The sequence below is a fragment of the Eptatretus burgeri genome, chromosome 10 (assembly GCF_056783735.1).
Source record: "Eptatretus burgeri isolate ZD-2024b chromosome 10, Ebu_testis_v1, whole genome shotgun sequence".
Taxonomy (NCBI): Eukaryota; Metazoa; Chordata; class Myxini; order Myxiniformes; family Myxinidae; genus Eptatretus; species Eptatretus burgeri.
The window spans coordinates 63,527,491-63,541,018 of NC_140970.1; the positions used below are offsets into that span (position 1 = coordinate 63,527,491).

The following is a 13,528-nucleotide window of genomic DNA, read 5'->3' on the forward strand; positions in this document are numbered from 1 at the left end:
TTTATACTCTTCCCCAGGTCTATGCCTCCTCACAATTCTTTCTCAGTTATACAGACAGATCCTTGGACTTCATGGAAGAGTTTCTGCTCTGATATGCACAGTTATCTGTGGGCCATTGTATAGAAAGGTGTGTTTCTACCCAAATCATGTCTAATCAATTGAATTGGCCACAGGTGGACTCCAATCAAGTTCTACAGACATCTCAAGTATGATCAAAGGAAATTGGATGCACCTGAGCTCAATTTGGAGTGTCGTAGCAAAGGGGTTGAATATATGATGCAAGACATTTCAGCTTTTCATTTTAAATTAATTTGTAAAAATTTCTAAAAAACATGTTTTCGCTTTGACATTATGGAGTATTTTGTGTAGATTGGTGACAAAAATTTGAATTTAATCCATTTTAAATTCAGGCTGAAACAACAAAATATGGCAAAAGTCGCGTGGTGTGAATCCTTTCTGAAGGTACTGTATATCGCGGTAGAGATATATCGAGATAGAATTGTTTGGATTGAAAGATGTATTTATAAGTGTTTGTCCAGCTTGTGATGTTGTCAAGGTCTGAAAAGAGGAAAGAGTCTGCAGCCTGCCTGTCTTAAGGATGAGGTATGTCATGACAGAATGTGGAGTCAGCAAAGAGATGAGGGGGACTTTCCAGTCAGGGAGATCGTTGATGAAGATTATGAATAGGACTGGGCCCAGAACACTGCCTTGGGGCACTCCAGCCTTGACGGGAGAGGAGACAAAAGGATTCCATTGAGAGCCACATATTGGCTACGAGAGTTAAGGAAGTCATTAATGCAAGAGTGGGGAGTTGGCCTTGGCACCTCGAGCGAGAGATAGAGATAGCAAGATGGGATGCCAGACTACACTGAAAGCTCGAGATATGTCTAGACTCTAGAGAGACAGTGATCTCATGTCTTACATTGAGAGCTCCTTACCTTATTGGGTGAGTAGGGGTGGCATGCCCAATTCGGGTCTGAATCCGAATTCGTGGTCTGAGATGAGAATGTTGGAGAAAAGGAAGGATTTCATCTCAACTGTGATTATGGATTCCATGACCTTGTTGATCTTCAGTAAGCTTATATGTCCATCGTTGAGAGGATTGGTTTTTACACCTTTCCTATGCAATGCAGTTATGGTGGATTTCCAAGCAGATTGAAGATGATCTATGTCAAATGGTATGGTGAAAGGAGCAGGAAGAGGATGTGCAAGAGCAGCAGAACAGGTTTTTAGGAGATGTGAGCTAATGCCGTTCAGCCCAGTTGCAGAATCTGTCGAGGACTGCCAGAAGCTTCTCCAACTTCTCAGGTGCAAAATACAGAATCGAGGAGCAGTTGGGTGTGACTCAGTAGAGTGGGTATAAAGAGCGAGGTGTTGGGTACACAGGATTTAGAAGCAACAGAGATTTGAGGTGAGTTGCAATCTGTCCAGGATTGTGCCCAATAGCCAAGGAGACTGCTTCAGCAGCAGCAACGCTCTGCACAGAGTATGGTCCTGATGGAGAGATGATGGTCCTTCTCATGATTGGAGTCAACTGTGGTGCCATTTGAAGAGACGGAAGGGAAGGAAGGGAAACGTACACCAGAGACAGACTTAACATGGTGCAACGAGGTTTTAGAGAAAGGAGAAAAGTTTGAAAGTTCATCCTTGAGGATGGACAGATGTTGTGTTCTGGCTTTCATGAGTGAACACTTGTGGGCTATTTGGAATGAACTGAGATTGTCTTTGGTTGCATTTGCTTTCCAGGGATAGAAGCAACTGCCTCACCAAAAGAAAGCAAAGTTGTTTCTGAGCAACTGCCTCACCAAAAGACTCGGTGTACTATGGGTGGGACTAAGGATAGGATATCTGAAGATGAGATGGGATGAATCTATGCATAAAAGAGAGCAGGTTTCTGTTAAAAAATTCCCAAGCTGAGTTAATATCAGGCGCAGTGAGAATAGCAGACCCCGTAGGCCCTTTAGACTCTTAAAACCCTTTCGACTCTTAAAACCCATTAGACTGTTTCAGCGCTTTAGATGTATTAAACCCTTTAGACCGATTTGAACCCTAACTGCTTATTGCAACAAGTCCTTAAGATCACTTAACACTCTTATAGAGCCTTTGGACCAGATGTACACATCAGACCTCTTGGAGTTATGTCATTTAGACCATTTAGTTGAACACCTTCGATTCTTTAAACCTGTAGATGTTTAGATCATTTAGACCCATGAGACCCCTTTTAGACCCACCACACAGAGTATATTGTCTTCTTGCAATAAACGGTCTACACTTCTTTTTTTTCCAGCAAGTAATCCTCAAAGTCCACCCACCCAGGGGTGTCGGGGTACTCTGCTGGTTTGAACATAACTTGCATATTGAGTCACTAAATTGGTTCACCAATTAAAACCTAGAAACTGTTTTCTGAGGTCAATATGTCAAAGGCTCAATGGTCAAGGGCACAAATCAATTTCCATCTGATTGACTTGAAATATGAACATAATATGCATATTGAGTCGCTGAATTTGTGCACCAATCAAATCCTATAAGCCTATTGTTCTGGAGGTCAAAAGGTCAAGGCCAAAAAGCATCAATTCCCATTTTGTTGACTTGAAATTTGAACAGAATTTGCATATTGGGTCACCGAATTGGTTCACCATTCAAAGCCTAGAACCCTGTTCATTTGGAGGTCAAAACATCAAGACCAAATAAAATCATCAATTTTCATCCAATCGACTTGAAATTTGAACAGGGTTTGCATATTGGTCCAACACTTTCACTGCTACAGGTAACCAGAAAAATGTGTTAAAATTTGGCTCTTGTCTCACTGCCACCCTGGCAGGATGCTCTGCGTCACTGAATGTTGACTTTAAGTATAAAGCCGTTTATTAGAGAAATTACAGTTGTCACATTGGCATTCATAATTTGTACATTTGTTTTCTTGCCCTTTTGCACCACTGTTATTGGACACTACAGGTCATCCTAATGCTCGTGCTTTCATAAGCCATGGTGGCCTCAATGGAATTTACGAAGCAGTCTACCACAGTGTGCCAGTAGTGGGACTGCCTATTTTTGGGGACCACTATGACACGATGACTCGAGTGCACGCCAAAGGCATGGGGATCAAGCTGGATTGGAGACGATTAACTGAGCAGAAGTTGTCCCACACCATCATCACTGTTGCCTCTGATTCAAGGTGAGTGTGTATGCAAACTGTAATGAAGTTCTACTGGTGTACTTGGAGGCTTTAATTTAAATTAGTGTTCCATATGGTGGTTCGTGAAACGTTTTGACCCTCAATTTGGTTGCACACACCGATAACATAACTTGTGCGTGGCAACTCGTATTTTTTTTCCGGCATGGAAAATAGATCGATCCCCAAAATCACAGGTATAGTAAAATAATAAAGTTTAATAAAACATGTAAAACTAGAGGGGGAGCACTCGGGAGAGTGCAAAACCTCCGCCGCCAATACTGCTGGGTCACTCAAGTGAACCTTATATCTTATTCATTAAATATGATGTCAACAGTGCTGAGAGTTATAGTTCTTTTCGCCAGCATTTTTTTGGAGGGGGGGGGTTGGAGATCACTTAATACATGTAGAAATGCAAAAAAAAAAATTTTCTCTAAATTTTTTTTTTGGAGGGGGGGGGAGGTGTTGGAAATCACTTAAAACATGTAGAAATGCAAAAAAAAAATTTCTCTAAATTTTTTTTTGGAGGGGGGGGGGAGGTGTTGGAAATCACTTAAAACATGTAGAAATGCAAAAAAAAAATTTTCTCCAACAATTTTTTTGGGGGGGGTGACCAAGTCCAAAATTTAATGGCATGATCCTTGGACCATACCTAACCCCCCCCCCCCACCAAGTTTCGTCGAAATCCGTCGAGGAGTTTTTCCGTAATACTGTTCACAAACAAACAAACAAACAAACAAACAGAAAGGGGTGAAAACAGTAACCTCCATCCATCTTCGAAGATGGCGGAGGTTAATGAACTTGGATAAGAAGCCCATAAAACAACAAAAACTGGAGAAATAAATGTGAAGAAGAGGAAGTTCCCATCAGAAATGAAAAGAAAGCATGTGTTACATAGAAGGTGGAGGGAGGGTGGGATCCATAGCTATGTCATGTTGCTTTTGTACTCTAACAGGGAAAATGTCAGATGATTTGTCTTGTAAAACATGCACTGACGAGGCAGTGAGTGTTAACTTTAAGACGGTATAGAGTAATATTGTGTTATGTGAAACCTCCTGTCTTTAAGCGAGGCGAGGAAAGGTTAAGCAAGACTCGTAGTCACAGAGGCAACAATAGCACTATAACTGCACTTTTCAGGACCTTATGGATGCATTGACAGCACCATGAACAGGCATGGCAGTTTCTGCTGTGGGCACGTAAAGGATCGTGGCATAGGCAGCCTTTTGTGCTGCGGGGAGCTCCGGGATGGGGGTGAGGTGAACACTGATGATGGCGCTGCCCCCGTCCTGTGGAGTGGCCAATGGAGACCAGTCGTGGGTGGGTCCAAGAATAATTGCTAAAAACTGTTGTGCATGTACTCTTTCTTTCTTTGCTTATGGTCGTTGCCTGAGGAGGACCTGTTAGATCCTTCCCTCTGCTTGGCCACCATCTTCACTGCATCGCTCCTATCATTTGTTGTCCAGAGCCCCACCAGCCATGTGTGCCAACAACTTGCACAACAATGGGGGAAAGCAAGGGCTTGTGGCGAGTCATGGTATTTGTCAGTTCCATGAGTGGGTTATGCTTTATTTTTCTCGTACATAAGTTTGTGTCACTCATTCCTACTTATGTCTGTCGACCGCTTTGTTCATCCTGTTTATTATTTCACCATCGAAGGTGGGCAGAGGTTATGTTTTCATCTCTGTCTGTCACTGTTTATTTGTCTGTTTGCATGATATATCAGAGTTATGGACAGATTCAGACGAAACTTGGTGGACAGGTTAGGTGTGTGATCATGATGAATTGTTTCACTTTTGGTGAAGACTTGGATCTGGATCCGATAATTTTTTTTTAATTTAAAAAAGTTATTCTTCACCATTGAGGGAGTGGTTGTTGAGTTGTGACAAAACTTGGTGTATGAGTTTGGGAGGTGACAACGAGCCGATTCAGTTTTGGTTCAGGTCTGGATCCACATCCGACATATCGATTGATTCCAAAATGCAAACTAATCAGCCTGGCGGAGGTATGCGCTCTAACAAGTGCTGTTCTAGTTTATAATTTTCGTCTTGTCGACCCTTATCCCCCTATCCTACTTGTAATAACCCCCATTTAATCACAAGGAGCATCTTCCTGCGTTGTTTTTTTTCCTTTCACGGACGTTTTACCACCAGGTTTGGCTTCGTTTGGGTGATAATTTCACCCAAGACGATCACTACTTCAAGGGAAAAGGACGAAAGGAAAATGTACCCCTTATGTGAAAGCAAAATATGACCGAAGCAAGATCCCAAATCATTTTAAAATGTGTTGAGTGTGGTTCATGTTCCTATTTCCAGCTGCCAAGATACTATTTGCTTTCACTTATCCATCATATTGCACACAATACTATATCGATTCTAATCAGAAGTCAAAGGAAACTACAGTTGGTAACAAGGATCGGCAGTGGGAGGTAATGTTGACCCCCACATTGCAAAACAACAATAAACCAATGTCACCCGCAGGGTGACGCGTATCTTGCCAAAAGGTGACCACGTGTGACTTCTTTAAGGTCACACTGAGGTGAACAGAGCTGCTATCCACCAGGAGCGACTCCTTGAGGAATATCTGCCAACGAGAGATTCCGATGAGAATCGTTCTACAGAGTAACCATGAAAAATATGCTTTTGCCTCATGACGTCACCAAATGACGTCATAATGTCTCAAGCTTGACATATCTAGAAAGCACTCATCGAGGTGTTCAATTTGAGGTACTACACGATATGGTTCCTAAAACTTGAAAATTTGACCTTGGGGTCAAATATGTTTGACCTCAGGCGCAAACCATGAAGGTCAAGGCCAATCGCCACCAAAAATTAATCAGCTAAGCTCCAGACCATGAACTATATTCCCATTAAGTTTGAAGACGATCCGATCAAAATTACTCAAAAAAATAAGGGTTTCGTCGACTCCCCTGATTTGCAACAAAGTGACCTTGACCTTTGACCTTGACCTTCAAAATTTTGTGCACTGAAAGGGACCTCTATAGGCCTCTGATATGCGAAGTTACAAAAATTTCCAATGATAACTGTGCTCTGCAGAATTTTTTATATGTGATTACAGACAAAAAAAAAACAAAACAAAACAAAAAAACATTCAAGTTGACTAACATATCTTGCAAAAACTTCGTTTTGGCAAGATAAAAAATGTGAAATAGGGAGCAAATGTTCAAAATCCAGGAACAATTGTTCTTGGCAGTGGGTAGTGCCACACTCATTGGAGATTGTAGCAGAAATCGGGTAACAATGCTTGTAGCGTTGGGTCAATGCCATTTTCATAGTAGTTCATGGATCAAACATGATGTTTGTGGCAAAAGTTGTGGCAGCAATGGCAATGCTGGTGGTGGTGCTGGTGAGCTTGTCATCATAGAAGACTGACAGCTCGATCTTCCTATACTTACTCGTGAAGAGTGGATGACCCTACTAGTTCTTCAAAGAGCTGCTGGAGAGGCAGACTGTGCAAAGCTCTTCTCATTCATGAAATTTGTTGTCAAAAGTCGCTGCAATTGCCAATCCATCGATAATTTGAGGCACTGAGATCATGTGAAGGAGCATGTTGTCCTACACCGAACAAATTTGATACTGCAAGCTCCTAATTCCCTTATTAATGTCTTTATAACCATGAATCGGTAATGCCAAACCAATAAAATAAATTTTAACCTCCTTGTTAGCAAACTGGTCACTTGCATTCGTGTTAATCTGGACACGGAACATCATCGATCGTTAATCATCATCATCTCCCATGCCCGACACAGTGTGTCGGTTCTGCCAAAGCGGCTTCTTTGTTGGGGTTCCAGTCCTGGATGGGTTTCCACTCGACACGAAGTCAGGGCAGGAATTTTGTTGTTTGTTGAGGGTGCCGGCGATAGCTTGCCTGCTCTTTGCGAAGGACACAAACTAATGCTGGAAGACGGGACATTTCGTTTAACGGCCTTCTGTGGGATGGAACACGCATTGATGAATCACCCTGCCTGTGAAACATCAGGATGTCTGTTTTTATCGCTGGTTTGGGATTCAAACCCAGGCTAGTTGCGTCCTGTCACCAGGAAATAGCACACTGAGTTTAACTCGCATTTTGGCAAAACTTGTCCGTCAAACAAAACTTCCTGAGTAAACAACTTAATCCATGAGATTGATGTAATAAGAGGTTGGTGGTTCCTCCAGGCAGATCTCTTTACCGATTCATTGAAAAACAAAACCCAACTTGTCATTGTATCTCCAGGGGTGGAAAACCGTTTCCCAAACTTAACGCATGGGTCTGTCCCTTGGTGACCTTTTAATTCTTCCTCACAACATTGTGCTCTTTATGCACCTCATTAGCTTTGGTCCTCATGCCCAGCTTAACAATTTCCCTAATGTGTGCCCTCTTGGCATTTACCTCTGCCCCACACCTATTAATTACGTATTATTCTCCCAGATGTAGCTGTGGCCTTGTGATTCTCATGCATGTGCTACTTGTGAATGAATGTCTGCAGCTGTCGAGGAAGCTGGTAGGTGTATGAACCAGCAAAGGACCTACCTTGTGTAGCTTTTCTTGGTTGCTTTGTGCAGCTTTCCTTGCCTGGAAGAGCATCCTTATTATAATTCATGGACCGGTGTTTGTGGGTTTGTTTGTCGCGTTGCTCCTCTTACAGTTCTGGGCTGGTTACATCCAGACTTGCTGCATAGGATCAGCATGACCCCAAATAATGTATAGTGGTGTTTTTATCTTTGCTGGTGGTCTTGGGGGAGGAGGAGGAGGGGGGACACAAATTCTCTGAAAATGTGTATCGTGTTGTCACCTACAGTTGGGGGAGGATATGACAAGTCTCCACCATTTACAGTACAGTATTCCTGTCCACATGTTTTCCAGTGAAGTGAGGTGTTTTGAATTATAAACAGTAGGTATGTTTTTTTTGCTTCATGCACATAACCCGGGTTGCTTTTTTTTTTTTTTTTTTTTTTTGCATATGCAGAGCTGTCAGTTACCTATACACCACCCAAATAAAGGTTTTCGTCGGAAGAACGCATTGTATGCTTGAAACAAGACCACCTGTAGGGTGGTTACTCTGCTCGTGAGGGTTAATTTATTGAAATCCAAGCCGGCTGGGGTAATCCATTTGGTGAGAGCTGATTGCGAGCGAGACGTGCAACTTTAAATGTCAATAAAATTGGATAAAGGGTACACAAGGAAGCCATAAATGGCATATCAAAGCAAAATTCATAAGCTTTTTACACAATGCAGTTCAAATCCGTTAAAACCATTCTCCAGTTGCTGTGGAGTGATTTCATATAATTGCATTTGTGATCGCGCACCATAAGTTCATCCAAAGAATGTGGTTTTCATGAGTAAACACGTGTTTGAACACGGCAGCGCAAAAATTATTCCTCCAGGGACGTGTCTGGTGAACGAGGTGGACAAGCAATTGGTCCATGTCGACCGATGTACTTGTCTGGGACAACGTCATTCACGACCTGTCACACATTTGAAACATAGTGGCAGGGAATACCGTCTTCCTGGAAAAAGGTGTTATCGGAAGGATTTAATCATTGCTCAGGGACTAAAATTCTGTAACTTTCAAAGTAACGTCCATCGCTGACTGGTTCTTCTTAAAAAAGGAAAGGACCAATGATGCATAACTTTCGAAGTGTGCACCAGGCATTCATTTTTAGTGAGGGACTTTCATGCTGCCAGAATTAGAGGTTTTTTTTTTACTGTCCCCCCCAAATGTGACAATTGTGGAGGTTGACCTCACCACTGATGTGGAATGTTGCCTCATCGAAAAAAAGTCAACTCGACAAGATTTGAAGTTTTTTTTAACAGTATTTTTGATTTGAAGTTTTAACAGAAATCTAACTTTGCATGGTTGTCCCCTCGCTGTAACATTTGAACCACCTGAATCTTGTAAGCATATTCATGCGCTTTCGCTTTGAGAATTTTGTGTGCTGTTGATGTCAGGATGTTTAACTCACCGGACGCACATTACCTCGACTTTGAGAGAAGGCTTTCAAGTGCTTCCTGGATGATGGCCACATTGTCCTCATTGACTCGACGCCTCCCGGATAGTTGTTTGTCATTCACTGACCCAATTTCTTTACAGCTCTTTCATCCAGTTGCTAATTGAAATCCGACATGGAACATATTTCCTGCAATGAGAAGTGAATTTTATTCTCGGAGCTGTTATGGACTCCTGTTCTGATGGTGACAACACATGATTAACCCTTTCCTTTACTGTCACCATTTTCAATTGGCTGCAGCATCTGCAATGAAATGCAATGCTATGAACACAACATTAACATCAAGGAAACTTTATTCATTATTCGTTCATATGCCATTTGAAATTTGTTTCAATTACATGTATATCCAAGGTTATTAAACTGTTAAGTTGGACAAGGATTATCAAAGATGCCCCATGAAGACCAAGAATCCTCCAGAGGGCATCCCGATTCACTGGAATCGAACGCTTTACAGAGATTAACATAGGCTGCAAGTGGCCCCTGCCGAAACTCTCATCTGCGTTCGGTGAGGAGCTGAAAAGCAAGGTCAATCGTTGACCTCTTTGGAGTAAAGCCTGACTGCTCTGGACGCTGATGCTCAAGCAGGTGGTGGCGAATTCTATCAATAATTATCTCTTCTAAGCAGAGACCTTGCCCGGCACGGAGAGCAGCGTCACCCCTCGGTAGTTGTTGCAGTCTTGGCGATCACCCTTCCCTTTCCAGAGAGGAACAACAAGGCCCCTCTTCCAGTCAGTTGAGATGATGCCTGTGTTCCAGGCAGAGCACAAAACTGCACGCAACGACACGAGTACAGCATTTCCACCAGTCTTAAGAAGTTCAGCATGGATGCCACAGATCCCTGGAGCTTTGCCTCATTTCAACCGGTTCACCACAGTCTGCGTTTCCACAAACGAAGGTGGACCACAGTTGATTGGAGGGTCAGCAAACGGGATGGTAACACCCCTGGCATCCAACTCGACAGCTGGGGGATCAGCCTGGTATAGTCGCTCAAAGTAACCGGCCCAGCGGGCCTTCACTTCGGAGTCCTCTGTCAAGAGCCTACCACTCTCTGCTCTAACTGTAGTGCTCCGAGGGATGGGCTTGGATGAACGCAAAGTGCGAATTCCCCTGTAAGCAGAGCGAGAATCATTTTACCACAGGTGATGTTCTACCCCCTCACAGATTCCTCGCACATAGGCCTCCTTGTCCACCCTTGGTGCATGTACAGCTTTACACCTCAGCTCCCTGAACAGCTCGGCTCTGCCAATCAATCTGGCCCTACCACTGGTCAATAGTATTCAGTGGTCCCTTGACGGATACAATTCTTTTTCGCCCTACTGTGAGTTCCAAGACATCCACCGGCAACATCAAAGATGGTGGTCTGGAAGGCACTCCACAACTCATCAGGACCCCCCAAAACACCCAGACACCCCAAATGTCCACTCAGCCTGGTCGCAAACTCCACAGCTACTCTCTCATCCTTGAGCTTGCCAACATCCAGCCTTGGCGGGGATGGCACCATTCTCCTGGATTTAAATTGCAACTTCAGAGTTGGGACAACAAGTCTGTGGTCAGAATTGAGGAACTGAGCACTCCGGTAGACCCTGCAGTTCTGGATCATCCTCCAGCGACCGTCAACGAGGACATGGTCAATCTCTTTTGCCACACCGCCAGCGTTGGAGTACCAAGTCCAGCGATGAGCTTGTGGGCGCTGAAACCACGAACCAGCCACCCTAAGTCCATCACTTCTTGGAAAGTCAAGGAACTTGGTGCTATTCTGGTTCACAGTTTCAGACCCATGGGGACCAACACACGTCTCATAACCATCCCCATCAGTTCCAGTCGATGCATTGAAATCCCCCAAGACTAGAAGAGTATATCGCCTGGGGCACTGATTAACCACAGACTTGAGCGTGGCGTAGAATGCGTCCTTCACGGTGAGGTCACTCGCCTCAGTCGAAGCATAAACAGAGACCACGGAAATAACACCTAACAAGTGACGAATCCTTAGTCTCATAATACGCTCGTTGACCGGTGTTACCTCAATTATCAATGGAGTCAGCCCACCATGATCTCACCGCAATCCGGTCTCCGAACCCCAGAGTGCTGCAATACCAATGTCCAAACTCGTGAGCTCAGATGATAACAGAGACACCTGATCATCCTCTCTTAGGGATAGGACATTCCAAGGGACCGCCTCAGGTTAACCCAAGGAGACCACCATCTGATAGATGACACCTCAGCACCACCCGGTACACACTACCGCAATCTCATCCAGGAAGGTTACCCCATAGTTTCCTTACTATCATCAAAGTTTGGGGGTCCCGAAGGCTTTGCCCCAATCCTGTCATCCGGTGAGCTGCCCTGCGAAGGGCACTGCACAGGAGGTACTCCCACGGAGTGGGTTTTCAGATTTTTTTTTTTTAATGCTTTTCAAATGCTTTGTGGAATAAAGGGTTTTCCGGTGACCGGAGTGCAAATCCTTCCACCAACCTCCAAATAAGAAGTAACCCAACTGCAGGAGGACGTCTGCAGACACAGTTGGGCACGAGATATGGATGGCCGTTGGCTCACAAGGAAATCCTCTGCCATTTGACAGGTTTTGTTTTTAATCCTGCTGGGTGTCCAGATCCAAACACCCTCCTCACCAAAATATCTGGTGGGGGAGACGGTTTAGTTGCCGACAACCCGATCATGGAACAGGTTAGTACAGGTTTACATGGTACCTGTAGCAAGTCACAGATCTAATGTGTCCTGAACTGACATCAAATAAGCCATTATTCGATGGACATGTGACAATAAAGGAGTCGTTACTGAAAGACACATCCAAAAGCTCGTGTGGAATTTGTGAAAAAGCATCTTTATGATACTGCCGGCACGTGATGAAATGTTTTTTGGTCAGATGAGACAAAAAGTTGAACCTTTTAGTCTAAATTCAAAGTGTTACGTCTGGAACAAGCCCAACACTGCACATCACCCAGTCAACACCGTCTTAACTGTCAAGAATGGTGGTGGCAGCATCATGTTTATGAGCTGCTTGTCATCAGTAAGGACTGACAAGCTTGTGAGGATAGAAGGGACAATGGATGGTACAAAGTACAGGAGAATCCTTGATGAAAACCTATTTGAATCAGCCCTGGATCTGAAACTGGGTAGAAGATTCACATTTCAGCAGGAAAATGATCCGAAGCACAAAACTAAAGCCACGCTGGAGTGGCTGAATAAGAAGAAAATAAATGTTCTTGAGTGGCCCAGTCAAAGTCCTGACTTGAACCCAACTGCACATTTGCGGCGAGACTTGAAGATTACAGTTCATCGGCGATCCCCATCAAACTTAGCACAACGAGAGCAATTTTCACATGAAGAATGGGAAAGATTTCACCATTTCACTGTGTAAAGCTATTGGAGACCTACCCACAAAGACTCGGTCTGCTGTAAAAGGTGCTTCCACCAAGTACTGACCGAAGGGACTGAATACTTTTACAACCAGTGAATTTTGATGTGTTTTTTGCCGGGCTTCCTGACATGTAACCTCTTACAAATATGACCGTGTTTGGTTTGATCTCTTGAGTTATTAATTGAAAAATTCATCTCCATGGAAAAAATTGGAAAAAAAAAACATTTTTGGAAAAAAATTGAAAAATATTGGAAATTTTTTCCACATAATTCGTAATTCATGTAAATGTGGCGTTATGGGTAGGGGTGAATACTTTTGCAGACTAATGTACTCCTCTTCATCTCAAAAACAAATTATGAACTCATTCTGTCATATTTCCTTCATTCATTCATTCCTTATCCATTTACATTTTAAAGACCTCCCAATTGAACTAACATTCCTTGCAATTGAATTACTTTGCTTCTTACTTCAAAAGCTTTTCATAACATTTCCCTTTTATCTCCACTAGGAACATTTGCCATCTTTTTCTCCTCTTTTTCACTTTTTCCTTCCAAAACCTGTTGAACTCTCAATCGCACGGTCCATAGACCATCCCATCCATACTTGCAGCACTACTTTCCTCCATACCTTCAATAACACCTCATTTCACGCCCCTCATGATAGCTGTCTTATTTCCGAATTAGGAATCACGAGAACTCCAGTCTGCAGAGGTTCCCTGCATTTAACTATCAACTCCCCTTAACATCATTGAAGGTTTCAATCTCCTCCATTTCACTACCTTCTCCATTGTCATGTCATCTCTCTGGCTATGTCCTCCCAACCCACTTGTTCTCTTTGATCTACTCTTCATCATCCTTCCACCTCATGTGCCCCCCTCATGCTTCCACCTCACTCTGCCTCCTCCCAGATTCAGTTCTCCCAACACCCTCCCAGCGACCAGTGCCCCATCCCCTCTGAAATCTGCCACCCCTT

At 43.5% G+C, this 13,528-nt stretch overlaps 1 protein-coding gene across 6 annotated transcripts in view; it reads left to right on the plus strand.

Moving 5' to 3' along the window:
* Nucleotides 1-13,528, plus strand: part of LOC147018715 (2-hydroxyacylsphingosine 1-beta-galactosyltransferase-like) — a 118,321-nt gene that overhangs the window by 97,401 nt on the left and 7,392 nt on the right. For all 6 annotated transcript variants that reach the window (XM_085898701.1, XM_085898704.1, XM_085898705.1 and 3 more), the window contains one exon: nucleotides 2,956-3,175. In XM_085898701.1, coding sequence (XP_085754827.1) covers nucleotides 2,956-3,175 — 220 coding nt within the window. The remainder of the gene's footprint in view (nucleotides 1-2,955; nucleotides 3,176-13,528) is intronic.